This window comes from Falco biarmicus, chromosome 12, assembly GCF_023638135.1.
Source record: "Falco biarmicus isolate bFalBia1 chromosome 12, bFalBia1.pri, whole genome shotgun sequence".
In the NCBI taxonomy this organism is placed as follows: domain Eukaryota; kingdom Metazoa; phylum Chordata; class Aves; order Falconiformes; family Falconidae; genus Falco; species Falco biarmicus.
In genome coordinates this window covers 33768789-33785510 of record NC_079299.1, presented here as the reverse complement: position 1 = coordinate 33785510, position 16722 = coordinate 33768789, and the positions used below count along the sequence as shown (strand labels likewise).

The 16722-nt window shown below is 44.2% G+C and overlaps 1 protein-coding gene across 10 annotated transcripts in view; it reads right to left on the bottom strand.

The window, feature by feature from the left end:
* Positions 1–16722, bottom strand: part of LOC130157758 (sodium/potassium/calcium exchanger 3-like) — a 280298-nt gene that overhangs the window by 14378 nt on the left and 249198 nt on the right. For all 10 annotated transcript variants that reach the window (XR_008825023.1, XR_008825024.1, XR_008825025.1 and 7 more), the window contains 4 exons: positions 15696–15768; positions 13725–13816; positions 9600–10730; positions 503–808 (listed from right to left, as the gene is read on the bottom strand). Coding sequence is in view for 6 of the 10 variants with exons in the window: in XM_056357686.1 (XP_056213661.1) it covers positions 503–808; positions 9600–10730; positions 13725–13816; positions 15696–15768 (1602 nt within the window). In the remaining 4 variants the exon portion in view is untranslated. The remainder of the gene's footprint in view (positions 1–502; positions 809–9599; positions 10731–13724; positions 13817–15695; positions 15769–16722) is intronic.

Below are 16722 nucleotides of genomic sequence, written 5' to 3'. Positions count from 1 at the left end.
AGACAAAGTGTCCAAATGAGAACATTCAGAGGCACAGCAAGCCAAAAATACTGGATAAGGGGCTGCTTTCCTCCAGCCATTAACACAGAGCCCTTGTAGTTGTCTTATTGCGTACACACTGCTGAATTACTATAGCTAAATACTGAGTGTATCCTTTATTACAATTTCCAGGAAAATACTAATTTAGAACCAGTGTCAAATTCTAGGCTTATAGGACAGCCTTTCTGATAGCCAACTTCAAAAGCCTACAGTTAAGCAAAGCTGGTGGTTTGGCTTTTTTTTTTAAGCTGCTTCACACTAGATTTGTAAGAATGCGTGCCAGATGCAGAGATATCAGGAAGGAAGCAGAGAGGAAGAATCCCTCTCAAAAGGGCAAGGAGATGCTACAAGAGCTCCAGGAGAAGGAGACACAGCTGCAGAATCAGGTGGTCTCATTTCCTCCACCAAAACACAACCCCAGGTTTAGAAAAACAGTGACCTTGAACCACAAGAAGCACCATACCTGAGTTATTCTCCATAACAGTATAAATCAATTTGCAAACTCTCAGCAGCAGCGTGACTTTCTTTTCAGGTGAATACATTTTCTGCATGGTCACAAACTTGACTTTAATCTTTTCAACATCCACAAAGTCTGGTGTTGGAACAAACACACCCAGTTCCTGAGGATTCCTCTGCCGCACCAACTGAAGGTTTTCCTTCAGCTGTTTCCAAGAACCATCTGCAGTATGAAACTCTTTCAACATCGCTTCAATATGGCTCTTCAATGGCTTCAGAATGCACTTATGCATGGCCTTCTCCAGGACAACATCTGCAAGAGGAAAACACAAGTTGAGCTGACTTCCACCTCTAAAGCAGAGCCAGTATTAATATAACCATTCCCAAGAGACACCGTAGAGCAAGACCTACTTGCTAAGGCTTATTTATTATAGAAGCCGAGTCTCCAGATGTTTGTTAACAAGAAAACAAAAGGCAGAAGAGAATCTGTATTCCATTTTCATTTGTGACAACATGGTAAACACAAAAAAACCCACAAAAGGCAGACTACAGACTGTCACAAAAAAAAAACAAACTAAAAAACCCAAAACCAAAAAGCAAGCAAGCAGCGGCTCCAGTTAGCTTTTTCTTTTGTTGGCCAGAAGTCTCTGAGTTTTATTTTACTTTGAGCTTAGACTTTATTTCCCAAACTTTAAGCATAACACAGTCAAAACCATAACTTTTGTCTGCTTTGGCATGAAAGCCCATCCCTTTTTGCATAGTTTCCATCAGAAACTATAACTCACCCACGGTCTCATAAAACTTGGCTCAACTTTAAGATCTTTATGATGCTGGACAGATTACAGGCATTAAACTATAAATGAAAACCAAGCTGTGTTTATCCAGCTTCGGATTTCATCATGCAAGCTTACATACAGCTTTGTCATCAAGTTTGAAGTTCTTTGTTTGGCAATAGTATGCACATGGCACAGTAACCACTTAGTTGTTTTTCTCTTATTCTTGTTTTACTCAAGTTTTTCTTTAACAGTCATTCTCCATTTCCAAGGTATGGAACACATCAACAGCGAAAGCTCTTTGATAAATATTTTCTTTGAAAACCTTTACTTTATAAGTCAATTTCCTCTCCTACTCAGTGTCCCTATGACAACATAGGTACATTAATAATTAGCTTATATTCATTATTTGTACTATAGTGAACCGCCACAAGCACAATAGAAACTAAGGACCCTTCAGCCCGGCCACAGCACAAACACCCTGGCGATGGGGCAGGACCAGAGCCCAGACTAGGCAGATGTATTAGGGGAGCACAGGGACCGAGAGGAGAAAGAGGAGAGGCCGTGTCACTACTAGATCACACATTTATACAGGCTAGTAGTGGGACATCCCTGCTGCTAGTAGCAACTCAAAGTTTTGTTAAACCTCATCCCCTTTCAAGGTTCTTTCCCTGCTCTTACGTGTTTCTCCTAGACCACAGTCTCTTTTTTTCTCCCCCCCAGCATGCCCTTTTTGGGGGTGTTTTTTTAGAAACTGCAGGCTATTCCTAAGGCTTGGGATTTACACACACATACTCCCCTCCAAATAAACATTACCTACTTTTGTTTTCTTGCTTTTGCTTTATGCTTTCATTTATCTTATCCTTGTGTTCAACCATTTTTCCTTTTGTGCCTTCAGACTGCTCTTTCCCATACAAACACGCCCTTCACACACTCCTCACCTTACGGTGCCTTTGCTTCACATGTAGCATTTATTCTGTACTTGTCTGGCACGCAATTCCCAAATGTCCAGCTCTATCGGGAGCTCCCCTGTCCCAATTCTGCTGGGGCTTTGGTAGCTTCTCTTACTATTTTCCCCTTCTGAGATCCTGACGGAGGTGGCAAAGCCATGTCTGCTTCATTCCCAGATGCTTCAAACACATCTAGGTGCTCCCTCACAGAGCCTGCAAAAACTACTGGAAGGTGGAAAGAGTGCATGTGAGGAGCAGCACTCGTCCTCTGAATTTCTGTTTCTGTCTACAGCCACCAGTAAAGGCATAACCAGTCTGACACATGGTCTTGATGGCCTGTCACATGGCGTGAAGGGCAGATCTAGCTTCCCACCAGACCAGAGCCACCAATTATACGTAACAAGTGGCAACATTTCAAGTGATTGATCTTGGTAGAGCCACACAATCACCACTGACAGCACCACCCAGCCAGGAAAGCAGAAGCATCACCCTCCTGCGCAGTGACAGAAACTGCCTCTCGCTGCTATCAGAGCCATCCTCAGGGCTCACAGGGCAGAAATATTTTTCCACCAAGAAAAAATGCACGAATCTCACCTATTGGTATGTTAGCTAGCTGAATTTCTAGAAGGTACACATAGTTCCTTGACAGCTTCACTGATGTGTGGTTTTTTGGGGTTTTTTTTTGTTTTGTTTGTTTGTTGTTTTTTTGTTTTTTTTTTTTTTTTTTTTTTACAATTCAGCTTGCTTTATTTATACTGCCTGTTCAGGTTTTTTAAAAAGCGAAAACACCAAATGCTTTGCTTGTAAGCGGAACATCTCTGCAGTTTGCATTCCAAGTGCCTGGTCTCATTTAAGTCAAAATTAAAGCAGTTGGTGCCACCAAGCATTGGACTGAAGAACTCTCTATGCCCATGTTAACTCCCACAGGCTTCCATTGGGCATGACTAGTTAGCATCAGCCATCCTTTGTCCCAATAAACCGGGGTCATCACCACGTTTGATCACAGGAGGCTCGATAAACTGTAAAGAGTCCAGCACAGACCCTCAGAGCCCTTGGTCCAAGAAAAGGGAGCACCTAGCTTGGGATGGGACATCGGAAAACTCAGTATGCTTCTCTGATCCTCTTTATAGGCTCCAGGCCAGGGCTGGTTCAGCTGCTGCCTGCAGTGTCAGCACACAGGGAGCTGCGGAGGCCGTCGTCCCTCCCCAGAGGCTACGGGAACTGGACGCGGCAGGCAGGGAAAATTCCACAGAGCCCCAGTCCCTGATTGGGGCCAGGCTTCTTACCTGTAGGCAAGAAGTGGAAGCCTCAAGCCTTCTGCTCTCAACCCTCACTATAGTGCTGCTCCCACAGCTTCCCGTGCAGATGAGTGGCGCAGGAGGCGTTATTTCACATTTGCAGCTCCTCACGGGCTCCAAAAGCAGTGCCTGCAAATTGCTCTGAAATGTACTTGATCACACTCCACAATTACTCTGAAAAATTTCATTTGAAGCAGCACAGAGGAACACAGTGGTTACCTCACGTGAATGAGCTCAAAGCTCTGAACAGGGTCTAAGTACTTATTGCTGAAGGCTGTTCCTAATGGTTTCTGTACCGTTAAGGCAATCAGGTAAATAAAAATAGGACAGGATATTTAGTAAAGCATCCTTCAGTGCTGTCCAGTGACTATGCTACAGCTAATACGAAACAAATGAAATAAAGGACATAGCCACTCTTTGGAATCACAGCCGTAACTGCCTTGGCTCCATAAGGGCAGGCCGAGAGAGACTGTCATTTTAATGCAGCATGTTTGCACAGAACTAGCCAGCAAATGAGGAGGTGACTAAGACATGACAGTGTGTCTGAAGCGGTTGCTGTTTTAAAATAACAAAATGAAAAAATCACAACCAAAAAAGCCCATCAAACCAAACCAAACCCACCCCAAAACAACACACAAGCTTTTATCCTCCCTCGTGAATTCTTGGAATAGTTAGAAGAACCACGGAGTTCTGCCCTCAAATTAAAAGTGGCAACTTCTAGCAAGCTGAAGCGGCCAACAACACAGCAAGATTGATAAACACTGGACTTTTTTCTCAATGGTCAATAAACACCCCTACATATCCTAATTAATAGAAAACCTATAGAAACTTTTAGAATATTATTAAAGCCTGAAAGGACAGCATTTCTAGTAATCTGCATCTTAGACCAATATTCAGTGTCAGAAGACACCTATAAGCATGCTCAGGATCAACCATCCAGCTGTTTATCCTTTCTACTGAACTGCTCTTACTGCTGCCTTTCAGAGAAAGGTGTTTCCGGATACAATCCCCCAAATCAATTCCCAGCTAGCAGTTTTCACTGATTAAATACAAAAAAGTATAGGAGGGTGTCCCCCCCGGCAAGTTAGCATCGAAGTTCTGAACTGAGGACTGATTTGTTGCATGAACATCTCTGTATACTCCCCAAATCCAAACTGGCAACAAAAACTCTTGTTTACTTCGGCATATGCAAAGTGTTTCCAGCTGTCCTCCCAGGTTGCTTAATACTCTTCAAGCCAAAACAGACACTCTTCAGGTTTTGTGGGGGTGGGGTTTTTTTGTTTGGTTGGTTTGTGTTTTAATTGAATATCATTTGAGCTGAGCACCATGTAGTGTTCCTGAAGTGATACTTAAAATTAGCCTCTAGCCTCAAAATGGGAACTGGAAATGCTTTGATAAATGAATTGTAAAGGCAAGCCAGCTTGTTTCGTCATGACTTGTGGAAACGCATCTGTATCCTGTGCTGACGTGCTGTTTTGTTTTGCGGCAAACCACACAAGTCTGCATCTAGAGAGGACAACGTATTAGTCATCACCAGTGTCCTTACACAGCCTCTTTACAGCCTCACTGCCTGGAACTGCCAGCGTGCTCTTGCCTTTTCCTGGCTTCAGTTTACCTGTTACCCACTACTGTTGGGCTACTGAGATTACCTGTCAAACCCCAGATTTACATACAAGCCCTGTTTATCACCTATGACAGAAAAACCATCCATCCATAAAAGAAGGGCTCGGTAAGAGACTGAACGAGCCTGGGAACCATCACAAAAAGGCACAGTCCTGTACAAGTAATGTTGCCTGGGAGGCTGAAAGCAGAAGGCTGCTTTAGAACACCACGGTGTGTGGTGTGTATGTGCAGAATACACGACTACGCTGCATTTGCTTTCTTATAGTTCTTCCTAATACCTTGCACATGTATAGACTGGCATGACTGATACGGATCTATTTCAAGACACCTCATGTCAGGATGGCCAGGTGTCCAGCTCTTGGTGGAGGTCTACAGTGACACATGCCTCACCCCTTGTGCAGACAAGGGCATCTCCTCCAAAGAAGCAAGGCTCGAAAATAAAGACCTCACACAACCTATATGCCTTGATAATCTGCACAACCCTGAGAAGAAAGGTAGGACTGAGGTGGGCGATGGATAGGTGGTGGTTCCAGAGGCTAAACAACTAGCGAAGAAAGGTCTCTGGGGTAGACCTCCTCTCATTTTACCTGCCTAAAGGATGCCAGTGAATGACAGAACTATCTGTGCTAGGTCTGTTCTGCTTTGTTCAGCTATAGGTTAATTAAAATTCACATTATGGCAGTGTGGTAAATATGTATCTTTTCTTAAAGAAGAGGTAATAAAGGAGCAGGGAGTAAGTCACAAAGCAAACCAAAGGGATGGCTGGGAACTGGAGAACCAAATCCTCTGCTCGGCACTTTTACCGCTGCTTCTTACTTGCCCTATCTGCCTGCTCCTATAGTGAAAGGAGCAGTGGTGCAGGACACATTGGTCGGCCTCAACTCAATATGAAAAGGTACTAGGATGAACCACAGGGTAGGGGAATGGGACACCAAAACAGATGTACAAGCACCTAAAAAGTAACACAGCACTAGAAAACAGCAGGTGGTTTTTTTTCAAGAGCCAGTAGTGGCATACCATTCCAATTCCTTTAAGAGGATAATTGGATCAGTGTAGACAAGGGAAGCCGGGGATGGGCTGTATCCTAACCTTTTTAAGACCCATAACCCTATTCCATGCAACTTTCCTATAAGCAAACAAGGGAAATACTGTCATGCTGTAATTACCATAAGGCAGGTGGCTTGAACGGGTGTATAAAATACTGCACTTGGAGCACAATTCTCGACAGTTGACTGTCACACAAGACAGGTATTTGAACAGGGGTCAGCCCTGGGCTTTAGTCTGCTTAGTATCTTCATTCAAAATCTGGATGACAGAGCAGAGACTTCACATACAAATTCTGCATGTGACATCATGGCAGGGGTGAGAGAAGGGCATTCCCAGTCCTTCGCAGGCCAGGTTTAATTAATAAGTGGGAAACAGGCCTAAAGCTGACGTGAAAAAATCTCATGAGAACAAAAGTAAAACATTGCCTCTCGGTAAGAGGAATACGAAAGCAAGAGCCCTGCTCAAAGCAGCCTCCCCGGAGCAGCCGGCAGAGTGACTCAGCGGGGGACGGGCTGCGCCCCTGCACACCGCAGCTCTGCCCGCCCGCAGACCCCAGCCCCTGCCACAGGGCACGGCCTGCTGGCCAGGGACCAACACAGCCTCTCCAAGCCTCCTGCAACACCCAACGTTTAAGCATCCATTACAGATCAGACATACCAAAGCAAAGAACAGACAGTATTGTTTAGGCACCTTCCCACACAACCAGTTAATACCTTATGGCCAAATTATTTAAGCAGCCAGTCACTTCTTGGGCTGGGCCCAGGCTTGGGCATTGAGACCAAAGCTGTTCAGGTGTCCACCCTGCCTGGTGGAACAGCGACAGTCGGCTTGATTCCCTTCTGTTCACAGACAAGAAAAGACTATACACAAACAAAAACCCCGGAACATTTGCTGTCCAGGCAGCTACGGACTGTACGGGTCTCCTCTGACCAGTCCATGTCTTTATTCTATGGATACATATTCAGGCATGGACAACCTTTTACAGTACTTTGCACTCATCCTTGGTCAACTAAAAGTGGTGCACCTTAGTCTTGATTCTGCCCCAACACTGGGAATCCCATTTTTTCAGGAAGGGTTAACAGCCTACAGTGCTAAGATTAGGACGCACCAGTCAGGAATAACTAGAAATGCTGATGCACATTCTCCCAACGATTTGCTAGAAGTTAAACAATTTGATATGCCCCCTGCCTGGCAAGCTTAGGAGATCACCCACAGAAGTCTTCTGCTTGCAAGAGCATGGGAAGCCTGTGATGCAGCTACGAGGTCACAAAGACCATCACACAGACAAGGGAAAGAACCCCAAACACCTGCAGCTTCACTAAGCCTGGGGGTGCTGCTCCAGCACTTACCCAAATTCAGGAGACTGCCTGGCCGCTGCCAAGCAGGGACCTGCAGCAGTTCAGCAGGGCGGCAGCGGGAGGCAAGGGCTGGCCCCAGCGCCTGTGCGCAGTGGCAGGACGGGCCCGGGGCGCTGGGAGGGCCGGCGCGTTCCCGGCGGCAGGCTCCCTCCCAGGCCGCTGGCAGGACCCCAGTGATGCGGCCCACTGCACCTCAGCGTTCACTGGGCCTGGCTGGAGCCTCTGAGCCCCAGCACCGACTGGCCACTGCCATGGGACAAGTGGAAAGGAGTATTGCCCCAGCAGCAGACATCCAGCCCTAGGCTGACAGGTCAAGAGGAAAAACCTGCACCACGAGAGCAGGAACTGACATGAGGAGTTAAAATTTGAGCTGCAATTCCATATTGAAATAGCCAAGCAAAAGGACGGATAATAGGCAGGGATGCGTGGTAAGGAGTTCTCTATAGGGCTAACTAAATCTTGCTGTCACATAGTTATCTGCTTAGATCAGCAACATCTGATGCTCCTGAACCCATTGTGGTTGTTTGCAGGCTCCAGCCATAGGCAGCAGATGATTCAAAAGTTCGTTCTTCCTTTGTTTAAACTATCCTGCTTTATAAATTAATTTCATTTAATCATATGTTCAATGCCCGACTTTCTGTCACTGAAGAAAAGCAGTGTAGTTCTTACATTTCATAGCTTGCACGACTCCAAACTACTGAAACATTTAAAAGCAGATGGCATTTTGCCTGTCTTCAGAGACCCACAGTCCAATTTTAACCACACCCTTACGATGAAAAGGGCAAGTCAAACCAAGCTTTCACAAACAAGCTTCATCTGTATTTTGTTGTCAAATATCCAGTGGTCTGCAGAAATCCAGGCAAAGATGTGCCTGCACCACTGTTCTATTTGCCATTTTTCCTTCTACGTAACACCCACATAACATTCCTTATTATTCCAGTGAGAACATTATGCATCTTTGAAAGAGTCTCTATTTCGACAACACTCCTCATGGTGTTCTATTTGCTTTAGCAGCGCTTGCTATTTTTGCTTGACTTTATGTAAATGAAGTTGAGGTTATGTGAGACTACTTCCTCTTGGCCAAGGACAGACAGAAATGTCACATAAAATCGTCCTCTAGTCCCAGAGAAAGAGCCATCTGTCAATTTTGCACCAGGCCAACTGCTGGGACACTGGAGTACAGGAGAAAAACAAGCAAGTTAGGACTGAAGTGAGCTCACAAGGAAAGTATTCTGCCCTGAGGGATGTTTACCTCCTCAGTGTGCTTACAGGCTCTTTTACAAATACTGCTCAGACTTGGCAAGATAGAGGGGCTGTGAGATTTTATCCAGCAACAACGATTTCACTTTTGTGGATACACATCTGTCTCTGCTGTTAAAACATGTATTCAAACATACAGCTCATCTGCAGCTACTTATAAACACGTACAAGTATCACAGAAGTATAGAAAACCTGAGATGAGCAGCCCCCTTCTCTTGCATACATTTCTTTGTTTTTAAAAACTCTTATGTATCTTTGTGTTTAATTTCAGGTACAGGGACAGCGCAGCTTTGCTAGGAGTGAATGAAAACATTTGGAAGAATGAGATTTATTTCATAAGTTGCTATGAAACATCTCTCTGCTCTGTCACTGGTTTCAAATAAATTCTAGTTTTACAGCTACAATCCATGTGATTAAAATTGGCACAGTTTTGCTCCGAGCATCAGGAACTATTTAGCCCAATTCAGGAAAAAATACATGTGTGCCAGCAAATAAAGGGTTCTGTAATTATTAACAGTACAGCAGAAAGAAAGAAAGGAAGGGCAAAAAAATCACTGGTAAAAAGTCCACACTTTGCAGCTATTCAAGGATAACTTTTTAGGAATAGCTTTGTAGCAAGGCTCTTCTCAGCTGGTAGGGTAATTCGGGGCAGGGTGTGTGTGTGGATGGTGGTTTTGTTTTAAGACTCTGCTAGCAAAGTCACCCCCACCTTTTCAAACTGGCACAAAGACTATCACTATAAACGCAGATTACACATTTTCACCTTCCCCCAAAACACAGGACAGTGTTCCTTACCTATTTGGTCCTCGGGAATCAGCGATTCGATTGGGGGATCAAGTTCGGAGCTTTGGGACAAATAGTTCTTAACTTGCGTCATGAACTGCCGAATGGTTTGCAGCATATCCGTGCTCGAAACATGGCACTCCTTGTTTTCCTGGAGAAAGCTGACATAGTCCTGTACTAGGCATCCAAAATAAGTGCGTTTGTCCTGGGACATCTCTGCAATTTTCTTAATCATTCTCTTTTCAGGGGTCATGAAGGAACTGAAAACTCCACTGACTTTCTGTAGCTGAGATTTCACAATCTTGGGGAGAACGAACGAACTGTTTCTCTTCTTCTTGGGCTTCAAAGGGGGTGCCATGCTCTCTTGGTCACTTTCCCCCTCAAAATCTTCCAGGCTGCTGTTAGTGTCCCCCTCGTAGCCAAACAGTGGCATGCTCCGATCAAAGTCCAGCGAGTCAGATGAGGAGGTGGAAATGCTCATGTCGCTCAGTCTCTGCCTGCCTCCATTCCACGGTATGTGTGACTCAGAGCTGGTAGCTACTGTCTTTTTGGCAGCTGCTGAAGCTGGCTCAGGCAGGGTTTCACCTGGAAGGCCAGCAGCTTCGGGCACACATACCGAGCTGCGGCCAGGTCGAATTCCTGCTACCGTCTTTGAGCTACCTTCCACCTCTGTGCAAACAGCCTGCTTTTTCAGCCGAGGGGGCGGAATAGGGGTTGGTTTGTTCTGCAGCAAATCCAAGCCTCTCTCCTTCTTATGGTTGACCGTTTCTGGCATGCTTGCCTGCTTTATAGTCCTGGAAAGCTGTGGACTCATGAGGATGCTATTAATAGAAGGAGGTGGTGGCCGGGGCGGGGGGGAACGAGGCCTCGCTGTGCCATTCACATCTTGAGTTTTCAGGCTCTGCCTTTTCAGACTTCCACTGACATCCTGGCTGTGCACTTTTAAGAAGAGGGGATTAATGAAACACAGTGCTCCGTTGGTCTGGCTGCACTCCAGCTCCGAGGGCGTTCTGGTTCGTATAGAATGCACTCCATTTATAAGGCAGAGCTGACGTGAGTCTTTACAAGCACCGTCCAAAGGTACAGGCCTACGGGGAGTTGAAGGATCCAGGGTGTTGCTGTTAGCCGGGGAGCTCCAAAAGTCTGAAAATCATCATTGTGTTAATGTAAGAATGCAAAAGAGCATGCAGATGGCTTTCAGAACATTCAGCTTAATATCACAGTTTCAAATATTCAGAGGTGTAGACGAGCTTTTATTAATTCAAGGGGGAAGACAAAAATTCCAAGTAAACCTCTTAAAGCACTACCAGACATAACCACATGCTGCACTCCTGGGTCTGCTTTTACTCGTTTATAAATATCACAATCAATGCATAGCTTCAAATCAGCCCACTGAGCTAAGCTTAAAAATAGACTGATGATCACCAAAAGGAACGGAGACTGTAACACAGTAATTCTTACCAGTGCGAGACTGAAGTGAACATAAACTACACCTTAGCATCTCACTCAGGAGAAATAAGCCTAGACTCTCAGCTGGTATTAATAAACTCACTCCATTAAAGGCTGTTTTACATCAGCTGACAGCCACTCATGGCAACTCAACAAAAAATTTGGTTTGGTTTTTTTTGATAGCGAACAAATGAAACTACACATGAAAAGGCAGTACACGTTTTGCTGTGATGGGTGCATGCATAATCTTTAGCTATGCAGACCAAATCCTTGTGTCTCCAAGAGCACTGGCCTGCAGCCCTGCCTTTGCAACAGTGACACAGTCTGCCTGATGTTTTAGACACTCAGCAGCACATAAATAAGCTAAATGTGCAGCCCCACACCAGCAGTGTGGAAAACCTGTGCTAGACCAGCAAGTTTCAGCTGCAGCCTCTGCACTTGTCCCAGCAAAGCATCAGCATGTTTGGAAAACTGAGTCCATGGTAAAGTCCATCGGCTCCTGAAACCATGAAGACTGAAACCAGACAGGCCCTTGAGGACAGCAATCAGACTGAAATAAGGGAGGAATACTAGAGGAGGGAGATTTTGCTAATATTTGCCAATCTTGACACGGCTGCTTTTCCAGTAGTTGTGAAGATGCCTCATCTGGGCTGTCAGCAGTGACACCTGAGCCCAGCTGCAGGAATGCCAAGCACTCCACAACAGGGTCTGTATCCAACAGCTGTCTCACCGAAGGGGCACAGGACAGGAAATGGCTTGTGGTGACAGGCCACTGCCAGAGAACACATGCAGGCACAGACATACTTCTCTACATAGTCATGCCGTGCTGCTGGTTTTTTTCCATCTCTGTTAACTTCACATTCTGCCTGCAGATCCCTCACCAGACCAGCCAGTGTGCCTGGCACGTGGGCTGTCACAAACACCCATGACATAAGCACTGCTGCAGGTGAAACACAAGAGACCAAGAGAGGGAATCTTGCATTCAGCACAATGAAACCTTACAGGCTGGCAACAGCCTTGAGACCTTTACCACCAGTTCTTCCTGATGTGGTTTTTGCTGGGCTACATGCTGTTGACCTACCTTGTGTAGTTCCCCCTCCGAGCTTAGAGCAAAACAGAGCTCTGGCAGAAGCTACAACCCTCCAGGTTCAGACCAGGGTGTTATAGTGCCTACATGTTGCCTAAGGAAAGCTCATGCTTAGCAGGAAGGGCTCTTGGGAGTTTTTAAGCATCTCTTGGGTCTAGAGCATTGAAGGGCTGACTTCCTGTGTGCCCTTTTGCACATGAACACCTACGACTTCATCAAAATCTTAACTTTGTTGTCTGATTTTTGCTCACAGAAACTGTGATCTTAATCTGGTGTATAGTAGCTAACTGATCCCAAATACACCAACCACACAGACACTGATCCATCAGTCTCCTCCTCAGCTTTCAAATGCATTAGCTTAACAAAACAACACACACAATGAGGACAAAGACTGTTCCAAGAGCAAGACTAACTCTGCAGCAAGTAGGCCACAGCGCTCTCGGGTACTGAGGACAAAGACAGTATGGTTAGTCTGGAGAGTTTGCTCGACACCACCATTAACATCTCCTATGGAAAAACTCACCTAACGTTACTTGAAAAATCCATGCTTTTTTGTGTGTATTTGTTGAAAATATATTGGAAAATACATATATAATTCCCTAAACTTGCAAATAAGCAGTGCAGAAGTCATTAATCTCCTCTCTAAAACTAATCCTTTAATTGCATTGCTACTGCAGCAAAACAAAATGCAAAGCAGTGCAATACTTCCCTGCATATGGCTTTGCTGCAAAGTCCCACCAAATGGTTCTAGAGAGCCTCATACCAACACTCAGATTTAGCAAGGATCTGTTCATAAATCAAAGATTATTCAAATGTCTACTGCGACAGAGACTGCTGACAGTCAACCCTCCCTTCCTGCAAAAGGAAATGAGGCCATTCAGCACTTTGCAGGAGTTGCTCAACAACTCATCAGGGTGGAGCCCATGTTTCACATCCAGCCAGACTCTGTCTCTCCCGCAAGCTCAAGGCATATTTTCCAATGAGCCTGTGTTTGGTTGTACCAGCCAAGCTATGCAAGTGCATTTTCTTTTATTATTTAAAAAACGTCAAACCAATGCACATGGATACATTCTGCGTATCTTAGGTATGCACTCCTCCTCCCATCAACATGCTACTGCACTGAACTACTGATCTCAAAACCCACCATTCTAAGATCATACCTCAATCTGAACAGAAGTTTTATTAACAGTGAACCTCAATTCATACACTCTCCTTGCAACTCCAGGAGATTATCAAGCTAGTGCCTGCTACGCAAGCCAGCAGCCAACATGAGCTCTTGGAGGAGAAGCTACATCAAATACTTGTCTGGGGATTGTTAAGATTTGCTTTGCCCAGAGGCTGCCCATAGAGGAAAGAAGAGAAGAAAGGAAGGAAGGAAACAGCACTAACAAAAAAATGTCACAGAAGGCACAGAAAGAAGGAAGAGCACCAAGGTCACCATTGGGCAAGTGCAAGGTTTGGCCTTCTCAACAGGAGAAGCTGTTTTTCTAAATGAAATCTGTATCATCACTGACCAATGCAAGCTACTTACTGATACAGACTATTTCTTCAAGCTTACAGCAATGCTACACAGAATAACATCTTTAAAGACAACTACTTACTCAGTCCAAGCTGAGCAATCTCTTCAAGTTCAGCTTCTGTCTTTGTAGCAGCTATAGCATGAGGCAACTTCAGGGTGAATGGAAGAACATCCCTGTTGTCAAAAACAATCGTGGTTTTCATAACAACATCCACAGCTTTAAAAGCATTTGTTTTCAACACTGGCAGTGGTCAAGTTCTGATTCTTATTTTCTTCTTGAGCTGTGGCAGGTAGCAAGAACCTTAAACACACAGCACACAGTGAAAACATTACCAGCCCCAGGGCTCCTTTACATTGGAAAGTGGTGTGAAGTGCAAATGGCAGTTGGGTCCCCAGGACTCTCTTCAGGCTCGTTTCCACAGAACTATCCAGTATTTTCTGCTAGTACAGCAGAAGCTTTTACACCTGGTCTTTTACAAGCATACTGGTGAGAAGCAAAAGTTTTATCTGCCCTCAACCCTTTATCAAAGCTTCTTATTTTCTGAATATGCTGTGGACTGCTCTTAAAGCCAAATTCCAGTTCTCAGAAAAAATATTTAAATGAGTACTTGGGCAGCTACTCTAAACATTTCTAAGCTAGGAATTAGTTAGTGCTACTCTGTACTAGACTGAAAACACAACTTAAGAAAGTCTTTATGATTTATTCTCATATGTGGTTTCTCTTCACTGCATACTAGATGTTCAACAGATGTCTACAAAGGGAGATAAATACATGAACAACAACATAAGCCAAATACAGTGTAAAAAGCTTTTGGGCAGAGATTTTAAGGGACAAAACGACTTAACCATATGTACATTGTATGAATGCTGCCATCAACCAGTACTATACCACTTGCCTGCTCAATTGGTACTGATACACCCTCAAACAACAGTGTATGCTAGACTGCAAAATGTGTAGTAGAAGTACCTATGTAATGAAAAGTAAATGAGAACAAATGGAGCACCAGAATCCTACATACAATAGGTGTCAGCATTATTGGTTTTTTAAGGTTGTGAACAAGCCAATCTGTTGTAACAGAGACAGATAGTGGGCTTTAATCCCATAAATATTCTCTACATTGTATGTTACCTTGTTGAAAAAACAGGATCTCAGAACACCACTCAAATTCAAATCAAGCATATGCACAAGACGTGTTACCTAAAAAGTATCTGAAAAGACACTTCCAATATGTACAGCATGACAAAAGGGAGGCCTGTAACAAAGGGGGTCTGGACAATTCACCACAAACAAAAACAGCAGACAGCAACCCAGGTATATCCCAGTGAGCTTTTCCCACACCACAAATCACCACTGTTGGCACTAATTGGCAACCTCACTGTAGTAAAAGAACCAAGGCCATCAAAGTTGCCTCTCCCCACCCACCCCTCCTTCAGAAAATGTGCAGATGTGCAGTCTGGCCACGTCCTGTCTGTGGATAAATGTAAGGCTTGAGTATCAGTCTGGGAGTTTTCACCAGTAAACTAAAGTCAAATTGAAAAGCACTTAAAAGAGATAAAAAGACTAGCTATTTTTTCTCTGCCTACTACCTGTAAAACAAGTTGGGCAACCATAAATTGGAAAGCTGATGAGGCAGTTCTTGTTGTTCACAATTTACATTCGCATCTCTCAGTTGCTATGTTCTACAGTGTAATCTTGACATTTTTCCACTAAGCTCCAAAAATGCTTTTTGCTAGTAACTCCAAGAAATGCATGTTGCAAGACAGTTTATGGTGCTTATTGAGTTACAGAGCCGTTAAGAAAGCATTACAAGATATCAGCTAAAGTTCAACTTGGCAGCACCTCACAGCTGGGTGTGTAATGTAACACTAGCCTTCCAATAATCAGTACCAAATAAGACAAAGAGACTTGCTTCCAATCCTCATCTCTTATTTATCCCATCACTTTCTAAGACTACCCAGGAGGATTGGCAACATAAAAATGCTGAGTCATATCCTTGAGACACTTTTTCAAGACAGTCTAGCAAATGTGACTAAGAACATAACACCATCCTACCTGCTAATACAGTAGAAAGCAACGAGCCTGAATAGATCAGCAAAACTTATGCCAGACCCCTCCAAGGAAAACGCTGTGAAGAAAGTTACGAAAGGGAATCACACATCTATTCATCATTTGTTAGAAAAGCTTAATAAAATGCATCTCAAATTTTTGCACAGAATTAATAAGTTTGCACCTAGCTACTGTTTGGTTAAGAGACGACAACAGCACAGAAGAGTACACATCTCTGCTAAGGCATCTTCAAGCATAATCTTGGCAGTGATTTTGCATTTTCGGTTCCAAACATACGGTCCAATTCCCAAGAAACAGATAAGAGCATGATGAGAATTGCACATTTTGCTAATACACAATAATCAATAACTGAGGCTCTGTTTGCCCAGTGTACTAATACACCTAATTTTAAATCTCTTATTTCCTCCTCTTGCATTCCATTCTGCTCACTTCTCTTCCACCCAGATGTGTTAGCACCTAATGGAAGATGATAAATTTTCATCCACGTCAAGAAAACCATTTAACCTAAAAATCCCTTAATCTCAGATGATACTGCTTCATGCTTTTGCCTTGCACCATGGGGGAGGAAGACACAAGCAGTGCCTTTCAACTTTTTCCACTCCATACCATTGTTTCTTACTGATAGAAATACTTGTTTACAGTAATAATCACATAGAAGTGATTGCCACCTCACTTAAACTCTCTCTGATTCCAGCAGCATACCTCACCCAATGACTACAAAGATCAAGTGGAAGAAACTCCTAGAGCAAAATGGTCTAGATTTTTTGCCTCTGGGCATAACCAAAACCAGAACAGAAGGAATAGCATTTATGAAACATAAAGGCAGCATAAGGCAGTTCCTGAAGTACACAAACACTGGTCTCTTGCAGCCTCAGCCAAGTTCTATATAGGGGTGAATGTGAAGTCTGTGATTGCTTCAGCCCACCCCCAAGCTAAAAAAGCCAGACCATGGGGGCAAATCTCCAGCTGGCATGCGCACACTGTCGCTTTTTCACCAGAAGAAGAATGCTTT